The following is a 24,546-nucleotide window of genomic DNA, read 5'->3' on the forward strand; positions in this document are numbered from 1 at the left end:
TTACTTCCTCCAAGTTTTAATGTCTTCAGTCTGTCAGGGTAACAAGCGAGTGAAGCAGACGTGCGAAGGCATATGCTGGTCATATGGAGTCCCTCTTTTTCTTCACTCTCTCCCACACTCATGTGACGCAGGATTTTATCCCAGAATATACACAACCTGCAATTTTCTTCTTTTTCCTTTTCTCTAGTATTTTCTGTTATTCCCACATGTCTGAAGCTGCCTCTCTCTCTCTCTCTCTCTCTCTCTCTCTCTCTCTCTCTCTCTCTCTCTCTCTCTCTCTCTCTCTCTCTCCTAGTTCCCCCTATGAGTCTCTCTCTCTCTCAGACACACACATTCATCTCTCCATGACTTCGGAGGACATTACATTGACTTACATTGGTTTCCTGGAAACTTACACAAACCTTTAACGTAGTCACAACTTGCCAAACCTAGCCTTAAACTTAACCTTAACCTTAACCTTAACCTTAACCTAACCCTAACCTTAAAACATGTCTTCACCTATAGGGACTTGCTTTGAGTCCCAATAAGGAAGACAAGTCCCCATAAAATTATTAAGGTCCCCACAACATGAGTAACACCTGTACTACACACACACACACACACACACACAAGATTGCCCAGTTATCATTATTAAGACTTAAGACTTAATAAGACATTGAAACCCAAACTTCATCATCCTAACCCTAACCATGACCAATTCATGTCTAACCATAACCTAAACTTAACCACAATTCACTCTTTAATATCAACATTAACCTTAATCAGCTCATTATGTCTGGGCTTTGGTCCCCATGAGGTTCACTGAACCTTACAAGGTCAGTGTTTAAGGTCCTTAAAATGTAACTAAAACAGCAAGGTAACACATTCTTGTACTTCTAGCTAAAACCATTACTTAAACCTAATCCAACCCTAACCCTACAAGAAATCCTTAACCCTCAAAAAAGCCCTTTGAAAAAGTGAGGACCAGCCACGTAAAGATATAAGCACAAGTTCACACACATACACACACGTGCTCCCCAGACACGAGAGCTGTATTTTGTCAAACAGAGCCTTCGCCAATTTGACCAAAGGTCCTTATCTGAAAATAAACTCAGTCCGCTTGCTACACGAGTCAAACTCCACCAGGACGTTCTGCACCACACCAACAACACACACTTCTACCATGTCATCATCACTGTTACTATTCAGACCACTGACGACTGGATCTAAGTGAGCTACAGAATGTCCTCCACAATCATAGTCAACAGAAAGTTCAGCCATTGGTCACTTCATGCACAAAGAACTTCTCAGTAAGACGTAACAATAAGTGCTATAATCTCAGTGTCTCGTATCAACTCTATGAAAATGATTTGATATTTCATAACAGTCTTAACGCATCATCATTCTGTAAATTGTAACACACACACGCTAGTCATGCCTCTGACCCCTCAACTTGCAGCTTGACAGGTTTAAGGGCCACTTAGCAAGCCATCGTCTCAGTGAGGAACTCACAAGCACAGCAGACAGACAAAGAAGGAGGAGGCCGAGCTCAACAGCTCACTTCCTCTTCCTCTTTTCTTACAGTGAAAATACCTCTTCAAAACCCACGTCTTCCAGATTTACCCACAGCAACAACACTGTAGCTTTTGCAGGAAGCACAAATGTGGACCAAAACAAACTGTCACACATCCACATGCATGTTTTTCTTCCCACTCAATAATGCAAGACAACCTTACAAGGAGGAAAGAAACTCTCTCAGTTAACTGGAGTCAACAGGAACATCTTTCCTTCTTGGGTGAGGCCGGTGCTTGGATAAAGATAGGACCTGTTGTTTCTCAAAACAAGCAGTGATGACAAATTACTCTCTCTATCAGTTTGCGTGTGTGTGTGTGTGTGCGTGTGTGTCTGTGTGTGTGTGTGTGCGTGTGTGTGCGTGTGTGTGTGTGTGTGTGTGTGTGTGTGTGTGTGTGTATTACATCTTTCGAACTTTTTCCAGCAAAAACAAAAGGACCCAATCCTGGTCCTAAAGAGGCAAATCTTCATTTCTGAGGTCTGTGATTTGTTGTTTTGTTAAGGAATGACATAAATTACATTCCACCAATCCTATAAGCCCTTCACTGGTTACCTGTGAGGTTTTACTGCTGGTTTTTTAAAACCTTGAATGGTCAGGCTCCTTCCTATAATCTGTGATCTGCTAAACCCCCTTTGTTCCAAAATTCCGTAATCACGACTCCAGTTCTCAGACAGGAAAGCTCCTCTTTAAAGTCTTTTCTTCAGACTCACTTTTATTGTATAGCATACTCTTATTTGTATGGTTGAAACTTTTTATAGACAAAAGATAAAATACTAATTAGAGTATGAATGGGAGTCAATGCAAAGTCCTAATAAGGATAGCGGAGCAAACCTGTGTGAGTGAGTGTTTGTGTGTGTTTGTGTATTCTGTCAAAATGAAAGTAAAGTGACATCATGGTAGATGTTTATACAGTATAAGTACATCCGCATAGTGTTTATTAATAATCTCTGACGTTTAAGTTTGGACAGTCGACCTCAGCTTGTTTTGTAAGGATGTTAATAGATAATAAACGCAACCAGGAGGGTCTTCTACCTCACTGTCAGTCCTCCCTGTGTATTTGATGGAGGGTTGTCTACACTGTATTCTACATGTTCCTGCACCTTGTTATATTTGTGCACAGCTGAAGTACAACCATGTGCAAACACTGACCAAAATCACCATTCTGCTCCAGGTGATAAGCAAATCCACAAATGCCAGGATAAAAGCAGAGAACCCTAAAGGAGCCGTGTTGGTGTGGGATCCATATGGAAAGCAGGAACGTTGGTGCTGTGACAAAAGTGTGGTTTTAAAAATAGAGACGTGTCTCTTTTGCCTGCTGGCTCTTTCTGTCTCGTGGTTATTTTCCAGACTTACTAAAGGAATACGATTAATCACAGGGTCGGGGTCAAAAAGACACATGAAATGCACAACATGTGCGTATGCATATGTTGACTCACCCGCATTGGCATAACACACAAGCACATGTTTTGATGTACACACAAACACACAGACCCACACACACACACACATAAACAAACTAACATACATATTCATGTGACTTTTCCTGTCTCTACACAGTCATCCCAAATTAGAACAAAAATAATTGAACAGTGTTGATAACTCTGTAGGGCCTATAAAATACCTATAAATTACTCAATCAAGATTATGGACATGACATTACTAATTTCACCTATAATATAAAAATGAAGCCAAAGGATAATTTATTTTTAATAAATATCCCTAATTATCTCATAACCTACTTTGGAGAGGTAAAAATCATCCACGTGTCGCTGCTTAATTATTCGGTCCAGTGCTCCAAGTATTTAAAGTGACACTGACCTTTCAGCTTTTTTTGTTTTATCCTGTTTTAAACATTAGTAGAACTCCACTGACTCAATGCAGCTCATGAACTCATGTTTAATTTGTGACCTATTTGGGGTTTCTATTTTGCAAATGTACTTTTCTATTAATATATAGTATACAGTGAAGTATAACATATCTTTTTAACTACTTTTCAGGAAAATTTCATTTATTGTTTCCAACATCTGTATTGCTTTCTGGTGCAACAGGACACTTTGCAGCAGTTCATTTATGTTGTTTAAAATTGTAAAGGACGGAATTCAGGCAGAGACATCAGGATGAGAGAGTGCCTCCCTCACTCATACCTTTCACCACTTCCCCCCTTCATCATCCCAACCTGCTGGTCAGATACAGCCAGACCCTACCACAACACACACACACACACACACACACACACACACACACACACACACACACACACACACACACACACACACACACACACACACACACACACACACACACACACATACACACACAAACATGAATCCATATGAACACTCAAATATGCACAAAACCAGTTGCACACAGATACACACCATCTCAACTGGCTATCTGAGCAGATTCTTCCTGCATTACAGTACATCCGAAACACAACATAGATGATACGCACACACTCACAAACACACTCGCTCTCTTTCTCTGACGTACTCACACACATAGAAGGAACGTGTAGCCTACATTTGCACTCAGCGAGGCAGATGGTCATGAGGCGCAGACGGACACGTGCACGTGTTCACTCATGAGACAAACTCTAACACACACACAAACCAAAAAAAAAGCTGTGCATCACACATTGACTAAGAGTGGATGGTGAGCCTTGGGGTGCACATTAATGTAAGCCGTCATCTCAGAGCATGAACTATGGCCTTGCGCGTGACTCAAACATGCTAAATTTAGTTACATAACCAAAAAACTCACCAGCATGCCAGCCAACACTAAAGGGATGCCTGCGGGGCAACGATGCACAGTGGAGGAGAAGGAACAGTGGGGAGAAGATAAAAGATAAAAGAAGAAGAGGAGGAGCGAGAAGGGGAAGTATTGTGAAAAAGTTAATGGAGGGGAAGGAGAAAATAGATAAGGTGCAGGAGGAGGAGGAGAGGGGAAATGCTTGTGGCCTCGGGATGAAAAATTCATGTGAAATAGATACACCACACACACACACACAAACACATTATAAATCAGTATACTAATTACAGCCGTTGGTGCCCCATTGTAGAAATAGAGAGATGTGTTAGATATAAGCAAGTATTATGTGTATAGGCCTTTTTTAATGAAGCCAGTTTGACATGTAACACTGAGAAAGCACGGGTGTAAATAATAAGATTCATGATGGCTGAATACCATTTAGCTTCAGATTCAGGGTCCTGGCACTGTGCATGTCGAGTCACTGGCAAACTGGTGTGTTGGCACAATTGAATGAAACAGAGCAATTGTTTATCTTAAAAGTAAGAGCTATAACAAGTCAAAATGACTACTTGAAGTACACTGAGCATTACATTATATTTAGTTTGTTTCTACTACAGTGGCAAAGTTTGTCTCCTTTTGCTACTTAAAAGGAGGAAATCTGTACAATCAATAGCAAGTAAATACAACAAAAATATTTTTTGTCAAATTAACTGAACTTTTTATTTTAATCCCAACCATTAACATGAAGAAAGAAGGATTTATGACTTAAACTGCAGACTATGATATAAACACAGACAATAACATAAAAGCAGAGGTATATGAATCCCCTCTGCCACGTGGCCCCCATCTCCACGCACCTCGTCTCCATCATATTGACGGGACAGAGAGAGAGAGAGAGAGAGAGAGAGAGAGAGAGAGAGAGAGAGAGAGAGAGAGAGAGAGAGAGACACTGTCTTCCTCATTTATGGCGCCTGCTGCTGCTCCAGCCTACACATCCAACCTGGGGCATGTACAGGGACGACACAATTCTTCACATCAGTCATCCACACAGGCCAAATTTAGAACCGGACCCCAGACTCACATGCAAACCATCAGGAAATACACTTTTTTTATAAACGCAGTGCTCACATCGCTTCATCCAAAGAGATATCACTTCTCTTCCCTTTTTGTCTCTGCTATTCTACCGAATGAGGGAAATACCACAATATGAGCGACCAAGTAACCTAAATCATTGTGGTTATTAGAACAGATCACTCGGATGATTCCACAGCTGTGACGCTACATTTTAAATCTGGAATTCATTTCTGAAACGTCATGGTCCTAAACATGAAGTACCATCCAGAATAAGCCCAGGAGTTATTCAGAATCTATTAGACAATAAGTACGTATCATTAAAGCAATCTGGGAATCAGAGGGTCTGATTGTATCTCAATTTTCCAATCAGACTCCCCTGCCTGGCTTGATGACATCCACATGGCCCTAAAAATGGTTCCCACTGAATGAGAGCGAGGACAGGGGAGAGGAATGGATGGAGGAGCTGGTCTGCTGCGGTCCTCTCTTATATAAACTATGTGACTTGATGCGCTTTTCCTTTTTACGTCACATGAGATTATTCAACATGATGCAAAATGTTAATGTTATGTAAATCCAAGCAGCATCACTGAGCCTGCTTCTCATTTAGTGGCGTGGTATTTTCATGCCGGGGTGCATCACTGCTGACCTGCTGGGTTAAGCGGACATAGTGAGCCGGGACTGAATAAAATGTATGACTGATTGTCTGGGAATTGTAGTCATGTTACATGCAATTTGTAAATGTCTGTCAGGAAAATCCCCTTTGAGATTCGCTGAGCACTAATTGGAACATTATGGGATTCTGCTGGAAAGTCACATCATGAAAAGCAACGTGGCCATTTACAATCATATTCATGATGACATTATTGGGATTCGCATCACACTGCAGTGTCATAGAAGGTAGTAATTTCAGCCCTAACCCAAGATTAGAATGACCAATGATGAGAATGTCCCACATGAGCAGCAGCAATAGCAGCAGCAGCTAACCTCTGTGCCTACAGAAGATGAGTTCAAGCGAAACTGTAGTGTCCTTTTTAAAGCTCACAGAGCCAGAAATACAATTTCTGTAGTAATTTGTAGGAAAATTGATTTGAGGCTTTTAAAAACAAGTTGCATTTCAGGATTAGGATAAGTAAACTGTAGCTATTACGAGACACATGTAGACATCATGTTTTCATAGATTATCTATACCGCTTTGAGGGTCACAGGGGGGCTGGAGCCAATCCCAGCTGACATTGGGCAAGAGGATAGGTCACCACTGTATATCACAGGGTCAACCTACAAAGACAAACGACCATTCAAACTCATATTTACACCAATTCAAAGATTCTAACTACCCTAATCCTAATCGCCATGTCCTTGGGCTGTAAGAAGAAGCTGGAGTATAGGAATTCCAACACTGCACTGCCCCCCCATGCCCCCTAGACATCATCACGATTGATTAAAATAAGGTCCTATATATTCCATCAGACACACGTGAGATGAAAGACAAGAACATGACAGAAGCCCATTCTGTGTTGTCTCTACAGAAATGCTAGTGTCTCTGTGGGTCTGCACTTGAACAAAATACATTATCAAACATGAAATCTTGAAAATGTCCTAGCTATTAATTTTAATGCTGTATTCTCGTATAAAACTGAAAGAAATAGATCAAAAAAATAAGAATTGGACAAATCCAAAATCTGACCTACATGGAGGAAATCACCAAAGCTAGTAGGATTCACCCTTTCGGAACTACGCATGATCAATTCATCCAACAGTTGTTGCGATATTTCAGCCTGGAAGAAAGTGGACTGAGCCATGCCATCTGCGTGGCTAAAAGTCAAACAAAATCTGAAATGAGAGAGAACCACAACGTTCTCCAGTGTCCCTCACAAAACACTGACCTCTGTCAATAGTACGGCCTATCACAACACAAATTCTCAACCACTGAAGATGTTTCACAGATCATAAAACTGGTGTAGTCAAAACAAAGCCGGATTAATCTCATGGTCCAAGACTCTACTGGTATTGAGTCAACAACTGGAATGACTTTCCATCAATGCTGAGATACACTCCACCAATCAGCAACGAGAACCAGGGAAAATCATCATGAAAACCAATACTTGACCCTGTTTCTCATGAGACACACACTACAGATGTACACTCAACACTCTCACACACTTTCCACTCGAGTCAAATTCGGATCACAGAAAACCCCTTCCCTTTAAGTTATAACTCACATAGGCTCCTCTCTTCCCGTTTTCTGACAATTTAAATCCCACTTTCGGGTCATTTGGGCTGTCGGAGGCTGTGAAAGTGCTGGTAGTGCAGTCTGCGCGTCTGTCCGTCCCAGCATGGCTGTGGTTAAACTGCCGGCTATTTCCTCCTCGCCATAAGGTAATCATTAGCCGTGAGAGGGAGCTGGCAGCAGACTACATAAAATAGGATATCCTCAAAGTTCCAGATCCCTTTCGGGAGAGACGGGGGTCTGTTGTAGCAATTGATAAATATATGGACACTGTGAGGATATAGCAGCTAGAATAGAAGCCACTGCACGTCTGGCATCTTGCATCCACCCAGCAGGATTTTTGTAAGACCTCATTTTGGGGTTTTGAGGGGCACTGGAGCAAGAACGAAAACAGCCTGAAATGCTGGCTTCACAAATCCATAGGAAATTTGTTGAGCTGGAACAACAACATTCCGTCAGCAGCACTTAGTGTCTGCTACAATGTGTAATATACCTCATTCTGCTTTGCTATGCTATAACCCTCAGTGTTTAACTGTGCGTTAGCTAATTGAGTAAGGTTACGCTTACGTAGAGCACGGATGAGAGGAGCAAAGCCCTGTGATTTGGCTGATTATCATAACGCAGAGAGACCGGCCACATCGGGCCTCGGGCCTGCTGCTTTCACCTCCATCCTAGCAAATTAGCCTGAACTGAGGGAGGGATGCTGCTGGAAAGAGAAGGAGGGGGGAGAGAGAGAGAGAGAGAGAGAGAGAAAGAGAGAGAGAGAGAGAGAGAGAGAGAGAGAGAGAGAGAGAGAGAGAGAGAGAAAGGGAGAGGAGAGAGAAAGGGAGAGGAGAGAGTTCCTGTGGTTCTCTGTGGCTTCAGAACTCTGTAATCAGCATGCCAAGCTCCTGATGTCTAAATCCACAACCCCAACCCAGACAGTCTACATTTACTCCACACACATACACATGTGTATGGAGACATGTGCACGCAGACACACACAGAGCGAGGTCCTGACACTTGAGTTCTGTTCATGTGGAGTTTTGCAAAGAAGCACGAACCAGAAAAACGCAAAATGACCGAGTGTGAAATGCTCATTTACATAATATGCAGGACATTACACATCGGATGTATAATGCATTAGCATCTCAGGTTTCTGATTTCCCGATTTGATTGCTGAGAGAAAAAAAGTATTCTTGGTGGAGGCAAACTGGATTTTTGAGGGTGGTACCAGTATCATTCTTATGGATGCCTTGAACCAGTGCCTGATTTTACTGAAAAGGATGCATTAATTGGAGTTCATAAAAAACTGTGACCCAGATATGTGTCAGTAAATTGGATCAGTGCTTAATAGAGAAGAAGGTAATCTGTATATTGTTTGTATTTGGATTCTGTTGTAATATATATATCTCAACTATCATATTCTCTGATACATATTTGTCATCAGTGATTGATTTAGCAAGTGAATTGGTCGGACTCTTCTAGTTGGTAATGGGTGTTCTGCAGCTTAGCGGGAATATGAGTACCAGTGTTTCTCTGTGTATCATGAGTTGAATCTGAACATGGTGTTTTCACAGAACTTTTTAATCATTTGAAAAGCTGTGGCCTGGTCGCCTCACGAAAATTTTTGCAAATGTTAAAACTGTAAATAAAGGGTGACATGCAAAGAGCCCAACCTGTTATTTGTTGGGAAATGTGTATGTTTGTTATGAAAAACACATTTAGATAATCAAAATAAATGTATAAGGAATATGTTGCTTACATTTCTTTTGATTTCTAAACATGCCTACAAACAGAGACACCTCTATCACAAGGGACAAAACACCTTATTCCTCGTTGTGCATTAAATAATCCGTAATATAAAATTCCAAGTGACCGTCTCACCGAGATCAGCTGACATTTGACTGATGGCGTCTGCTGTCAACATCAGGTGATTCTCTAATGAGCATGCGAAGAAATCCTTCACGACTGGCTGGTTGCTCATCACGGTAACCAGCAGTGACATGGCCTGTTTTCATCCTTATGTTATTCACAGGGCGGCTTTGTTAAAGCTGAGACGTCATCATCAGCCATCTCTATATATAGCCAAACTCTGACACAGTGGCGGATGATGTCATACACTTGCATCACCCAGCACTACTTTGTGCGTGCACGTGCACACAAGACCCATGCACACATGCACTGTTGGAGCACGGGTCAGCAGTTCAGAGCCCAAAGCTGAGTTCAATCCGATATAGGAATTTACAGCTGTGAAGAGAGATAAAGTGAGAGATAAAACCACATGAGAGACAGAGCAAAAACCATGTGTCACTTCCTGGAGTGGGGGGATGAGGATTAGGGCTAATAGCCGAGGGAAAGTTTATCTGAGGGGAAAAAGTTCAGACCTTGGGATGTGAGAAACTTTTGTTGAATATCAGTATCTAAGGCAGGACCGGTGGGCTAAGACGGTGAGCTTTTGTTCTCGTAACTTAAGAAAGAAAACCGGTAAAGGTGGTTTAATCCTCGGGGGAAAGGTTTTACTGTGATACGGATTATACTGTATAAAGAGGAGAGCTCGGCAGTTTGACACTTACGTAGTAGATGAGATCGAGGCTCACCAATGAAGAGCGAAGTCTCATAAGACAGCTCGACTCTCACAGGGAACAGTAGTGAATGTGGTGACAGCCGGGGCCAATGTATGACTCAGACTGAAGGGAGAGTAGCTGCGCTGTCACTGAGGAGCCATTGTTGAAGGGAAATAAAGAACTGTATTGACTTCGCTCATCTGCAAGTTCTCTGTGGGACATACTGGTTTGGTTTAGTGGGAGGATGGATGACGGAGGCTGCAGTAGAAAGTGTCGTTTTTTAAGACAAGTCCAGTTTTAGTACAGCCCTGAGGATTTTCTGGGCCTTGACTGTACTGATTTGTCAGCTGTTTGTTCTTGTGCCGATGCAAGTTTCTGAGTGATATAAGTTGAGCTGTGGACATAGATTAGTATCCCAACTTTTATCTATACCGCTTGTTTTTGAGGGTCACAGGGGTTAGCTGAAGCCAATGCCAGCTGACATTTGGCAAGTGGCGGAGTACACTCTGAACTGGTCAGCTGCGTATCACAGCACCAACATACAGAGACTATCAACCACGCTCACGTTCACACCTACAGACAATTTAGAGTCTCAACATAGCATAACACAATCTGCAAATCTGCATGTGTTTGGACTGTGGAAGGAAGCTGAAGAACCTGGAGAAAAACCTACACAGACATGGGGAGATGTTGAGTTAAATGATGATCAAATTAGTCAGCTAATAGAAATTGATTGTCAATAATAAATATTACTAATGATAAAGTATAAGTTAATACATTTTACTATTTGGTGGTTTCAACATTCCTAAAATGTTTTTTTTTTCAGCCTTTCTCTTGTTTATTTCGATATATATCTAATCCCTATGGGTTGTTGGTTAAACATGTTTTGGGCTCTGGGAACTTAAGATGAACATTTTGAACATAAATAAATACATTTCAGGAATAATGAACTCACTCATTGCTAATAAACATAATCAATTACATTCCAATATGTATTTTGTCCATTGTTGGTCTCAACCACCTCCTCAGAGAAAAATCTGCTCAAATGACTCCTTTCACAATCCCATGACTTTTACACTTTTGCTAATTAGCATATAATAATTTATTTGGGTAACAGTGCCACTATATGCCCATATCATCATGACAAACTGATATTCAAACAAAGATGACACTGAAGCATCTAAGTGCTATTAGAAATGCTCATATTTGTGTTTGGATGCAGAATGGACCAGTTTTATTCAAGTGGCCTATTCTCGTTAGGAGTAACTTACCAGTTCAATGCACTAAGTCAGTGTTGTGTGTCTGCGCACGCCACCCACGACATCTAATCCGGTTTATTAAACCCTGGCCATCAGCCCATTAGTCTGCTGAAGAGTTGTGAGATGTCACGTCATTGAATGAGTCAGTCTTATCCAGCATAGTCAGTGTTCCAAGTCTATGTGACAATATACAGTGAAGGGGTTTGTTGAAGAAAAAACACAACACTGTCATATAGAAAATATATGAAGCCAAAGCCATGTTCGCTGGCACCGGTGTTACAACTACAGGTCAACATCAAGAAACGTCTCCCTGAGTTTTCATCAAATGTCCTACCGACGATGAAAGGTCCAACCAATTCACGCAAGCAGCCTCAAGCAAATGTTCACCACAAAGAAGTGTATTGAAGCCGAGGACGAGCCTGTTTTCAAAAGGGACCCAACCATGAGAATACATAGCACAGCTGACTGGGACCTCTCATGCGTAGGATGATAGAGAGAAGAAAAAAAGAGGGGGGGCAGAGTGCATTAACTCCGCTGGGTCTCTCGTTACTTGAAACTACAGAACAACATGGGTACATCCAGCTCATTAGGTCCAACGCGCTCCGGGTCTCTTGGGACTCTACTAAAACCATATTTTTTGTTAGTGATCTAAGAGTGGACAACACAATGTTCCCTCTTTGACAGTCAAATTAAGCACGTATGACTTGAGAAAGGAGAGATCTAAAAAAACAAAAAACAAAAGAGGATGTAGAAACTAAGGGGTATTTCCAAATAAAAGAAAAGAGCTGGTTTCAGTCACAGTATTTCTAATTTTGGTATTTAGAGCCTTTTAATTAGATTGTATTTTTAAATTTATACATCTTAAGAATAATGAATACAGTGCTCGTAAACATAACCAACTGAATAACAGTCCACTCTCTCACTCTCTTTTAGCTCTGTTTTTGGTCTCGGCCACCAAATGTGTACAGAACAAAATGTGTACATCCAGCTCATTAGGTTTTGCTGGTTAGATTTAGTCTATTTTGTGTCTTTTGGGGATTTCTCCCTCCTCGGATTGTGGTTTCTATTTCAGCAGGTGATAGCTGCTCTTGATACACATCACCACAGCCTTGTCTAAAACGTTTGAAGTAGAGAATCGTAGAAGAAACGATGACGGGACAACCATCTTCATTAGGGGGGAAATGTTCCTGCTAATTGGGTTCTCTCTCAGTTCAGCCATGAAATGCTCCAGCCTGAAAGATAATTTGACACCTTGAGGTCAAGATGCTGAGTTAAAAAAAAACTGCTGGAGCCTCGGTTAGCTTTGAACTGCACGAGGATGGAGCGTGGCCTCCTGGTGTCACAGTTTGGCTCCTCATAGGAAGAGAGAGGGGTGACTAACACACAGCCTAATGATCAAAGTGCCTAAAGATCCTAAAGTTAAAGTACTCAGCATAAATTAGTCAGCAGTGATGGATGACTCTGTCCTCCAAACTTCCTGGACAGTAAATTAACATCTGGACTTTTCTGGGATAAAAACAGTGACACACAAGAGGGAAAACTTGATATTGCACAACTGAAGTGGCCGACCCACCAGCAGCCTCCAAAGCAGTCCGACCACCTACTGAGCCATCAATCCACCACTGCCTAAAGACAACACAGACAGTTTTAAGTGCGTTTGCAGAGTAGTGATGCGTCAGTGCAGGTGCAGCATTAAGGATATCCAGAGAAAGCAACTGACAGTTAGTGATAAGACTCCTTAAACAGGCCGGTGCCTCACCTCTGAGTGTGACCTTTCCCCCCCCCATTTCTATTCGATAAAAGGTCGACCGCTGATTCCTTAAAGCTTGAGTCGAGCCCACAATGCGTGAGGTTAATAATATGGATTTTGGAGATTTGCAGAAATTCAAATGTGGATGTAACGTGATGCCACAGAAAGACCGATAATTAAAAACATAGACTTGAGACGAGACTAACATTATTCTCTATAAAAAGACTCAGAATGTGAATATGCAAAACATAGATTTGAGGGACAGAAATCTTTTGGTTTCCGTCATGTTTGAGCCGGCTTTGGCTCCCTTCCAGTCCATAGTGGTTCATGTGGAGAGCAAAAGATGTGGAACGGTTGATTGCAATCCATCAGCTACCGGCTTTTTTATTTATCTGCATTGATATGCCATTGATAGAGATCAGCGAAAATGTCATCTGGACCTAAATCTGTAACGAAAGTATCACTGTTTGTCTGGGGAAATGTCTGATAGTAAACAAGGTACGGCAAACCTAAGACAGAAGACCCCAGAATATTGGCCATTAATCCCAGAGGCTAATTCTTCTTCAGACCGGAGCAGATGCACTCAGAGATGCTGAAATGAGGATATGACATCTGTAAAACAACATGAGATGAAAGCAAAAGCCGACTTTGTAAAAAGCCTTGCATTGACAAAAACCTTCAATATAAAACTCACTTTTTACATATTTTGAGGAGAACATTTTCTAATTTAACGTTGTCACCATTTAAAGACCCCACAACTTCTTTCTGACATTTTGAATGAACGTGAGTTTGTCTTCAAACTGAGTGTTAAATATGTGTCCTGTTTTCAACAAAAGCCTCAGCAGCTTGTGCCACATTTCTGTGTCTGTTTAATCTAGAGTGCTTTATTTTTCTCCCCAGAGCCCGTTCAGTATCCCTAAATGTTGAGGAGGGGGAGAGAACACACAGATGGGTCCCAGAGCAAAGCCAGAGATGTTGCACACTATATTGTGTTTTGCAGGGTGGAAGCAAACGTGTACACAAAAACACATTGACATCATGAGTGAGCAAACTTTTAAATGTTTGATTGAGCCGACACACACACACACACACCACATCTGCAGGACTGCAGCCTGGAGGGGCCAGTTCATTCATACAGAAGGTCAGGCTGAGAAGGACAGATGATGATGGTGATGAGGATGCACATCAGGCTTAAATAGGCAGGGGAACCCTAGGTGCTCCCTTGGGTGCTGCCCACTCAGCGGCTCAAACAAGCTGGTGCAGAATAGCGGAGGGGTAAAGATTGAGTTAAAGACTTTGACAAGTTGGAAAGGGAGAGAAGAGGACACCTCCAGATAAACAGAAATAAAGTTTATAGAGAAAACTCAGCAGATATGCTGTTCCAGGTGAAAGATAAACAGTCTCATAGGCAGTAAAAGTTGTAACACGGAGAGTAATCTAAATTATACATTTATTGCATGAATGATATATGCTTCATATTCTTTATACTCCCTGTGTGGTATTACTTTGACATGCAGAAACGTGTATTTTATAATATAATTAACCCTGTCACATTTATTTACATGACATTTTTTTGTTCCTTTTACAAAGATGTAATCTTTTGTGTATTATAGAATGATTAGGGACATCAGTACCTGGATTTGGAGTCTTCTTCATGCTCGGGGTTTGCAGTCGTCGGTAAAAAAAAAATAGCGCTTCTGTCCTGAGTAAAAAAACTGGGACAGTCCGTCTGACCCGCGGTCGCGTCGTCCAAAAACACTGGAGTCGACTGGTCTCGGTGTCCCAGCGTGCGTTTTGCTCTTCCGCGGCTCGCTCTTGGTGCGTGTTGACACAGAGGGACTGCAGGCGGCGCAGAAGCAGTTATGCCGTGTGAGTCCGCTGAGCTCGATGATGTGCACTTCACTGGGATGCTGAGAGTCCCGAGAGCGCAAGACCATGATATAAAGAAGCGAATAGGAGCGCACATACAGGAGAGGGAGGGCGGGCGGGTGGAGAGGTCCGCCGTTGACGCGCTTTTACGCACGAATCCCAATTGGAGACCGTGCCTTGTCTTGCAGAATTAGGCTGCCCAGTGTTCAGTGTTTAAGCCATTGGCCATTTTTTGAAGGACAACGTGAAGCCTAGGTGCCAAATTTTAATCAGATTTATTCACCCAACATAAAAACCTCCTGTCTGACTTTGTGAAAGGTCCAACATCTGAAGGAGCCCTGTGGTATCAGGCACCAAGAAGGTGGCATCAGTGTCATGACTCAAGAGTTTACTCGTGCTCACATGATCTCATTCGGACATTCTCCGGAGTTAATATACTAGGGAGGAGTGAGTGGAATAAACAGAGGAAATCGAGTCTGACATTCGGATACGTGCCTTCTCAAATACAGCCAGAATACAGAATGTCGGGAGAATATCCGGAGTTCAATAAATCCGTGTCTCCCTGTCCTCCGGTGCCGTCGTCTGTGTGCGTATGGCGAGTACGTGTACATGTGGGTGTGGCTTCAATCACCTGACTCCAGTTTAGCTTTCACAACTGTACCTATACTTCTGTACCATGAAGCATTGTTTGTGGTTATGAGTTAACTTTAGGATTATCTCCGAAGATCCAGCCCTTCGAAGCTGGTTTATATGTAGATGAACTGCTGGCCTAATACAGTTGGATATAACAGATCATAACCTGAGCAGAACTACTGACTAATCAGATCATTGGAAAACCAGAGTCATCCTTTGGGTCCTGTAAGGGAGAAAATACTTTAGGCTGCTACAAATTGAGAAACAACAAACGTCAGCAGCTTCTTTAAAGATGAGTCAGGTGTTATTTTCTCTTCCAGACTTTGCACGTGTTCTCTCTGATTTAAAGCAGAACTTCAAATATACTGAGGGAGAGCTTATAAAAATAAATAAAATAACACATCACAACTATTATAGCTTCATTTAAATTCAACAAAGATTGGTTGACTCCTGACATTATACCTGACAGTGTTGATATTGTTTATTCCATCATTGTAGATCAGGACACCAGGAGGAATGAACTAAATAGGACATCTGATGTCTCTTAATTTGAAAACACAATCCACACACAGTTCAATATTTATATAAAAAACATTTATATATAATTAAACATTTTAGTCAGACTGAGCACATCACACATTAACAGCCTCTCTTTTCTCTCATCTCTGCTTAGGCAGCACAAAAAGTCTGATTTTGTATCTTTCTTGAATCACATTTATCAGACAAAACACAAAAACCCTCACTAATAACTTTAATAAATGCATCTGTTTACAGTTAATCTCAAAGCCTTGTACTTAAAAGTCTGTTTCGTCTTTTCTTTTCTAGTTATGTGATCATCATTTACATTCACTTTGTTCGATGTCCCTTTTGGATGTTGCACTTACAAACCCTACAGGCAGGTGTCACTGTTTCTTCTCATATTACACTGAGAACTGTCTTTATGGTTCTCATCCAGATAGCATATGGATATGAGCAACTTCAGCAATGATGCTGCACTTCTGGCCTTCTTGTGGCAAAATGTATGTGAGCCTAAAGTGGTCTACTTGTAAAACAGGAAATGTGGCTCAAATATTCCTAAACAGAAGTTGGACATATCTAGGCAAGTTGTAATTTGGATGTGAACTTAATGTTGCCAAGGTGATGAATGGTAAATATGGAACATATAAAACAAACCGGGCCACCTTCGCCCCCGTTTGGTTGACGTGCGGTATTGCTAGGGCTTACTTGTGTCCCAGATCTGGCAAACAGGAGCGGCCCACTCAAGTTCCATCATTTCATCTGATATGACTCCGCCTCCGTCAAACACAGATGATTTCAGCTGGATAAGAAAACTCATGGTTCACTGAATCAGTTGATACCCACCTTCCTAGTACAGGCTATCCAGCATGGCTGACGTCAGGTCAAGTGACGCTGGATAACAATATTTTATCCTGGGTATGTTGAACTTGTTTTGTAGTACAGGCCCCTGGTCTCAATCATCCCTCGGCCTATCAGTGTTTTACAGGTAACATCTTTAGTTGTTTTCTTGCATTACCTGCCAACTACTTAGCCCTTTGCTACCAGGACCTAAATCGGCCTCCGCAAGGTCTGCCTGCTACTCGTTACCTGCCATGCTGTGTTCATCAGCCGCCCTCTGCTGCTCCACGCCTGCATGCCCCCCTTTGCTTCCCTCCGGCATATCCCACAGATTGCCAGTCTAATTGAGATTTTAGCCAAATCAACACCACAAACTCTCCATGTCCTTCAAACCATTCTGTTGCCAACCTGTTTATGTCAGAGTAACATTCCAGCCAAACATTGACCTGAGCCCTTTTGCATCTTAACACATCTCTACCAAAAGACTGCCAGTGCACACCCAGACACCTACAAAACATAATTCATCAGACAAGGTCCCCTTCATCCATTGCTCCAGTTCACGACCTCGGGCTTACCATGATCAATTTAGTCTTCAACTCAACGCAAGCTTTCTGCTGCAAGTTTGAACTATGACAACATGCCCATATGTTAAAGTACACAGAATGATGCAGTGTAATTCCTGTCCAATGACGCTCTCTTCTGGTCGAGATTGGAAACAAGTTGGATGTTGCACTACAGCAATATTAAAAACCTGGTGACTACCCAGTGGTTGCTCATGTACAGTACATGATAAATATATTTCCCGATTTTACAAATAGAACGTAGCAAAAAACAACACTGATGTTCAAACTCCACTTCAAACACTGCATGACCACTTGAGAATACTCGAGGTGATTCCACAAGATATGTGACATATTGTGACATATTTTCTGAATGAGCAAAAATAGATGTAAATAACATAAAAAAGGTTTTTAGCTGAATTTTTTTAAGTAATTGTTGGTTTCTGTGTTTGCACCACAATAGAAATACCGATGGAGGTGTGTGTGTGTGTGTGTGTGTGTGTGTGTGTGTGTGTGTGTGTGTGTGTGTGAGTGTGTGTGTTTTCATCCTCGAGGATTGTAGCTACTTCAAGGCAAAAGGGGGATCTATTAGCAGAAATGAATATAAAATAGTCCTAGTCATGTTATCTCTATTGTGTTCCATCTAAACTGCACAAATTGTTGTTTTTTTCCTAACCCTAGAATGGGCCCGTTATATTTAAATTGTTTTTTAATTACATCGGGAGTGGGTCCTCTCCACGGAGGGCTCCATGTTTTTTACAGTAATCCACCTGGGCAAATCAAAGACCTTTGATTTTTTATTTACATAGGTTCTCTTTAATGTTTGGAAGGGGAGGGTGAGATGAGGGGTATTCAGCTGCAACATAGAACTTCACTTCTGGATGTCACTAAATTCAACAGATTGAACCTTTAGACTCTAAACTTTAGAGACTATACACTTTAGAGTCTAAAGATCAACTGTCAGCATACGTGCTCTTATATGATTGTCCTCACCGGGGGCTCCAGGTATCTAGTCCACTAAATTCTGCTAAAAAAAAAGAAATAGAGGCTGTGGTTGTGTGGTTTCATGTGTTTGCACCTATGGTTTGCACTCACACAAGCAGTAGTGTAGAGTCTATGAGACATGTCAGACTGCTGGCCAGGAAAAGGTAAACCACCGTCAGGAAGTAAGTTCAGACATGTCAGGTTTCTTGCACCTGTGACTGTATGCATAACCCTAAACATCCACTCTAAACATTCACATTTGATCAAAGGATGAACAGTTTATTACATTCAACTATTCAACTGCAAACATATTTTAGCACAGAAAACATTTAGACTTTCATCAAATAGATTTTTGAACGTTTTAACAATCTTGCCAGATCGTATTTCACAAAGAAAAGATCAGGGAAGTCTTCAACAGTGAACAGTATAATTGCAAAACTTTTTTTTCGTAATAGGAACATATTTTTGTATCTACAGAAATAAAAAAACTGATCTGAAAACATTTAATTAAAGAGGCTAAACACTGTCTGAAACCGTCCAAACCTTCACTTACTGATCAAGCAACACAACATAGGTTTTGTAATTGTATATGATTTATATGATTCAACTTTTCTCTTTATAAATTGTCTTTTTTCATACGTTGAATTAACTTAACAAAAATGTATTGTGAAATGGGTTTAGAGGAGAAAAGCTGATCCAGGGACAGTGATTGTAAATTATACCCAGTTAGAAATCCTATAGGCAGTAGGCGGTACAGTGGGTCATCCACTAACTAGAGTGTCGGTTCAATCCCGCTCTTCCTTGTGCGTGTCAACCCCTAATCGCCCCTGACAGCTGTGTGCGAGTGATGAGGGATAGAGAAAGTGTTGCACTGTATGAAAGTGTGTGTGAATGGGAGAATAGCAGAACTGTTCAATAATTCATTATATAGAAAATTGCTATGTAGATTACTTCCATTTACCATGAACATGTGTTTTAAGTTTCTCTGGCCTGTTAAAGTGTTATTTTGCTTTATCCCTGTCAAATACACCAATTAATTAAATAAAAAGCCCCAAACTTTACAAACTGTATAAACCATCATTCCTGTGTGACCTAGTTTCCTTGTTGCCTGTGGTTTGTTTTCTCGTACACCTCCTGCCCACAAGTTTCTCAAAAGCACTGACTTGTTGACTTCGAGTAGATAAACAGTTTCTATTCTTTTCTGCATTTGGTCGCACGATACAAACTTAATTTCTTTGTTGTCACATCAACACCACATCTGACTAGAAACTGATTCACGAATTACAAAGTGTGGAACATATCACGATACAGATCATAGGCAGCACAGACAGTAGCCATAAAAAACATGAAACAAAATAGAACGGTTAAAGTCACAATACAAAAAAGGTATATTATACAATTAAACATATTAGACATTTACAATTCAAATAAAAAATAGTTGTGTTTGCATATTTAACATTATTCATATTTGCCAAGAAATGAGAATTGTCTCAATTATTATTAAATGGATTATATAAGATTTGTAATCATTTGTGATGTGCGCACACTCATCTCACTCTTACATATAATTCTCGTTAAGGGCAGGGTTTGTGACCACAAGCTCTGTCATATATATACTCACAACTCTCCATCACGCAACCTTCCAGCCTGTTTGCGACTCACTTTTTGTTTGTTTTTACATGTACTTCTATCGTGTGCCCTGCGGAACTCATGTGTCCCTTTAATTAATCATTTAGATCTTGTGTCAATTATAATTTTCAAATATTACATAACATTACATACATTAAATAGTTTGTATTATTCCTTGTTTTCAGACTCCATTTATTTGTGGTCGTTATAAACCTATAACCCTTGCAAATTCACCTCAAATGCTTTATTATTTATTCTACCGCTATTTATTCAAATACTAATAAGTTCTAATGATATGAACAATGATTTAAATAAGGGGATATTTTAACAACAATTAAACAGATACAGCAGGTTTTAATAATTCATTGTTTAGCTGTTCAAATATTATACACTTCATATTTCAGCAGAAGTTTATTTACAGTAAATCACTTGAAAATTCGATTCAAAAAACACTTTCCCTACATTCTCATCCTCTAAGCGAAATCATATGTATTTGGCGAGAACACCTCTGGAGCGGCTTCAGGGACGATTCTGTTCTTTGTCATGACTTCATACACACATTCGATGGGGACACTTCCTGCTGTTCTTCTGCTTCTGGTCCATTGTTTCAACTGCAGGGAGTGAAATGTCATCATAGTGATCATCTGTATAGCATGAAGGTGTGCATGGATTTTGGAAAATTACAATCTGTATAGACCCCATTTGAAGATCCCACCAGCAAAGATGAAAAGCTTTTTCCTTTCTGGTGTAATGTTTTACAGTCAAGAGGAAAATAAATCACCAGATCAGTGGGAATTCATATAAAAATAAATCAAATTTAACTGAACCCATTGTTGGGAAAAACTGCAAACTGGAGTACAACAAGTTTGAACACCTGCAGACAGTGGCTTTAGTGACCTGAAGATCCCAACAGTGAAAACCTGATGTCTTCAGCAGCAGTGTAAAAAAGGGATAAATTGTGTTGACGCACAACAAATCAATCTATGCAGATACGGAGCAAATGACTGTAACAGTTTGCAGAGCTTTGGTCTGAAGATTGAAACCAGAATAATTAACCTCGATCCAGCACAGAGTTTTCTTTAGAGGTCTGAACTCACCTTCAGAATCAGCAGGACGAAGATGATGGTGGCAAATATGCTGATGGCACAGGTGGCAACGGCGACCCACACCAGAGGTGGACATTTCTCATCGACGTGCGGCTGATGCTCCTCTTCTGGTCTGGAAGTCGGTTCTTCCCGGTGTGAAATGAAGAACAGGCTTAACAAAAAAGTGTATTACAGAAAAGGAAATGCAATGTCTCCATGGATATGTTGCAAATTCAACATAGAGAGAGACTATGTGGCACAGCTTCAACTGTATTTCATAGCTTCTGATTTGGGAAAATGAAACTGACTTCTACATGAGCCTGAAGGACAGGTCATTGTTTATATACTCCTCCTAATCAACTTTATTCATGTCGCCCCTTTCAAATCCTAGTTACAAGGAGCTTTCCAAGTTAAAAAGGAAAATGTGAATATCACACAGCATTCGAGCACTGATACAGAACAACAAATGTGAGATTGGACGTTTTTTGACGTTTTCACCGACTTCCCGAGGTATGGATAAAAAATGTATCTGATACATTTAAGGAAGTGAAAACCATGAGTGTGTGAAATTTGGTGCAGTTTGATGGAATTTAAGGAAACTGTTGGGCTTTGGCAGAGGTATGAGGTCTCGTTTGTATAAAATCTTCATTCTGCCAGTAACTCACAACAATAGTCATCCATATTATATATTGGCCACACTGTGAGACAATACCTCAATGAGCTGATCAAGTTAAATCTTACCTGATACAACAAGGATGTAGCCGGTGCATTTAACATCAGTCTCTGTAGTTCTTTTGTAGTCACATCTGTAGAGGCCAGAGTCCTCAGCGACCAGATTGCTGATGGTGAGGGTGTGGTTCCCAAGAGATCCATTTTTCTCAACCCTCTGTGAGTATCTTTTTCGTGGGGTGACTTTTTCTGAATAGTGGTAGTACAACACCTCCTTCTCTGGATTTAAACCATGATACAGATACATCCCCACGCAGCCGTCGATGCTGCTGACACATTCTGCAAAGGAGCACTGCAAGGTGACATTCTCTCCGGGCTTGCGCAATAATAAAACGTCCCCTGTATTAAAACAAAAAGACAAACAGTGTGATCACAGGGTTTAATGACAAACCACAAGACATAGACATCTGTATTATTTTAACACTGACTGGATAACTGGATATTTCTGAATGTAATTGTGACCTATTTGTATTGATGAAAAGTACTTTAATATAGACATACAATATCCAATATATATGTAATATATGTGTATTGTTTATTAGACTTAGTTTTCATAATGCACCTTTTTTCAACTGTATTTTGTATTAACTCTATCTATCTATATATCTATCTATCTATCAATCTATCTATATATATATATCTTTCCATCCATCACACTACAGCTGTGAGATATACATTTTTTATTAGACTTAGTTTTTATGCTGCACCCTCTCTGCTACCAATGAAAAATGTTGATCCATCTAATAGTATTTATTATCATATTGCATCATATCTATCGTATGTAATTATAATGATAAAAATAACAATAATAACTTTTACCATTTGTATAGCACTTATCTAAACTTCACAATAAAATCCATAGCAAAATGATGAATTAACTAACAAGTCAATTCAGTTCAGTTTTAAGAGTCAAATCATAACATAATGAGGTCAAGACCTTAAAAATGATCTATTTTATCAACCCGACCACTGTGCGTTGTTCAAATCACGATGGTACATACCTGAAGTGCTGTACAAACAATGTATCATTATCATTATCATGATTATACATGCAATGTTGTTGCAGACAGGCTTGAGCTGCAGAAGAATCTTCCCTCTCAATTTAAAGAAAGTGAATGGACTCACCTGTGTTTGCAGAAATACAGAGGAACACTATAAACCAGCTGAGCAGCATTATGTTGCAGAAGTGGAAGCAGATCTCTGTTTGTCACATGTATATATACACAGCGACAGCAGTGCTTCCTGTGCTTTGTGATGTGGTCTCCATTTCACTCTTCTTTCCCTGATGGCGCCTAAACAGAGATGTGACCTTTAACTTGTGAGACAGGCAAGAAGGTAATGATGCTGAAAACTAAATGATAAATACATTTTTGGTTGAAGGAAATGTCAACGCCAAAGTATCCCTAACTCGTTAGGGTTCAAACTCTCCTGTTTACACTTCATATATTCTGTTAGAATATTATGGCTTTTTTTCTCTACCTTGTGTTTAAGTTGCATACAGATATATTTCATTTTTTACTCACCTCTTTACTGCTGTAACATAAAATGTCCCTGTATTGGGTCCTAATACATAATTATCTTAAAAACCTGTGTGATGGCTTTAAGAGGATGGATTTACAGTCAATCACCTCAGTTTAAATAAATGTTCACGTAAACTCACGTTTGTTGTAGATCTCGACCCAAATGCAGACACACGCAAAAAAAGAGAAATGCTGGGTAAAATATCGCATCAGAATATGAACTGGTAAACAATCAGATGGAAGGTGATCCAAAAACTGAAACTCAAAACAGAAGAGGAGAGGCTGAACAGAATAAACAAACAATAGAGAGAACAAAACAAAGAACAAAAAAAAATCTAATTCAAGTAGCCCAAACACAGGTAGGTTCTGACTTTATAACATAAATCAAAAGTCCAAATAAAAAAAGTCTCAAACATTCAGATCTGGGGCAGAGTCCTGTCATTAAGTACATCCTTTTCTTCTCTTTATCTCATTGTACTGTGTATATACAGCAGAACAATAAGGATAAAACACACTCTATTCAATGTGTGGTTAAATAAAAGTAAGAGCAGCTTCAGCCACAGACTCATTCAGCCCCGCTGCTCTAAGGAACGATACAGGAAGTCGTTCCTCCCAACCGCAATAAGACTGTACAACTCCTCTACCTCTGTCAGAGCCACCATCACAGAACTGCACTAAACATACCTGTCTCAATTCATCATTTCATACAATAATATTGTCTTTTGCACACTCTGTCTACATATTCTTACACTCACAGTATATTATATTATCTATTGTATCGCCAAATACTTATATTGATACCCGTACTATATATCATATATTATATCATACTCTTTGTATATTCTTTGTATATATAAGTCTATATACACATGTATACATGTTATTATTATTATATTTTACTATTATTATTATTATTATTATTATTATTATTATTATATATACAGTTGCTGCTATTATTACTATATACTGCTATTATATTGGTATAATTACTATCATATATAAATATATATTATATACTATATCTA

At 40.2% G+C, this 24,546-nt stretch overlaps 1 protein-coding gene across 2 annotated transcripts; it reads right to left on the reverse strand.

Moving 5' to 3' along the window:
* Positions 1-18,816: 18,816 nt before the first annotated feature.
* LOC128436987 (V-set and immunoglobulin domain-containing protein 1) lies at positions 18,817-23,817 on the reverse strand. 2 transcript variants are annotated; one of them, XM_053418943.1, is made up of 5 exons: positions 23,662-23,817; positions 23,127-23,293; positions 22,014-22,340; positions 21,285-21,444; positions 18,817-20,798 (listed from the first exon to the last, which is right to left on the reverse strand). In XM_053418943.1, the coding sequence occupies exons 2-4, from the start codon at positions 23,173-23,175 to the stop codon at positions 21,293-21,295; spliced, it is 528 nt and encodes a 175-aa protein (XP_053274918.1). In that variant the 5' UTR covers positions 23,176-23,293; positions 23,662-23,817; the 3' UTR covers positions 18,817-20,798; positions 21,285-21,292. The 2 variants fall into 2 exon arrangements, with proteins under 2 accessions (XP_053274918.1, XP_053274917.1); XM_053418942.1 differs by lacking the exon at positions 23,662-23,817 and having other exon boundaries at positions 21,285-21,418; positions 23,127-23,285.
* Positions 23,818-24,546: the final 729 nt, after the last annotated feature.

This window comes from Pleuronectes platessa, chromosome 3 (genome assembly GCF_947347685.1).
Source record: "Pleuronectes platessa chromosome 3, fPlePla1.1, whole genome shotgun sequence".
Taxonomy (NCBI): Eukaryota; Metazoa; Chordata; class Actinopteri; order Pleuronectiformes; family Pleuronectidae; genus Pleuronectes; species Pleuronectes platessa.

Bases quoted from the DNA above. Each gene is read 5' to 3' on its own strand.
- LOC128436987 (XM_053418942.1), bottom strand. From the start codon at position 23,175: ATGCTGCTCAGCTGGTTTATAGTGTTCCTCTGTATTTCTGCAAACACA. The intron at 22,341-23,126 runs GTGAGTCCATTC...GTTTTAATACAG, and splicing joins CTGTATTTCTGCAAACACAG to GGGACGTTTTATTATTGCGC. The intron at 21,419-22,013 runs GTAAGATTTAAC...CACACCGGGAAG, and splicing joins CTACATCCTTGTTGTATCAG to AACCGACTTCCAGACCAGAA.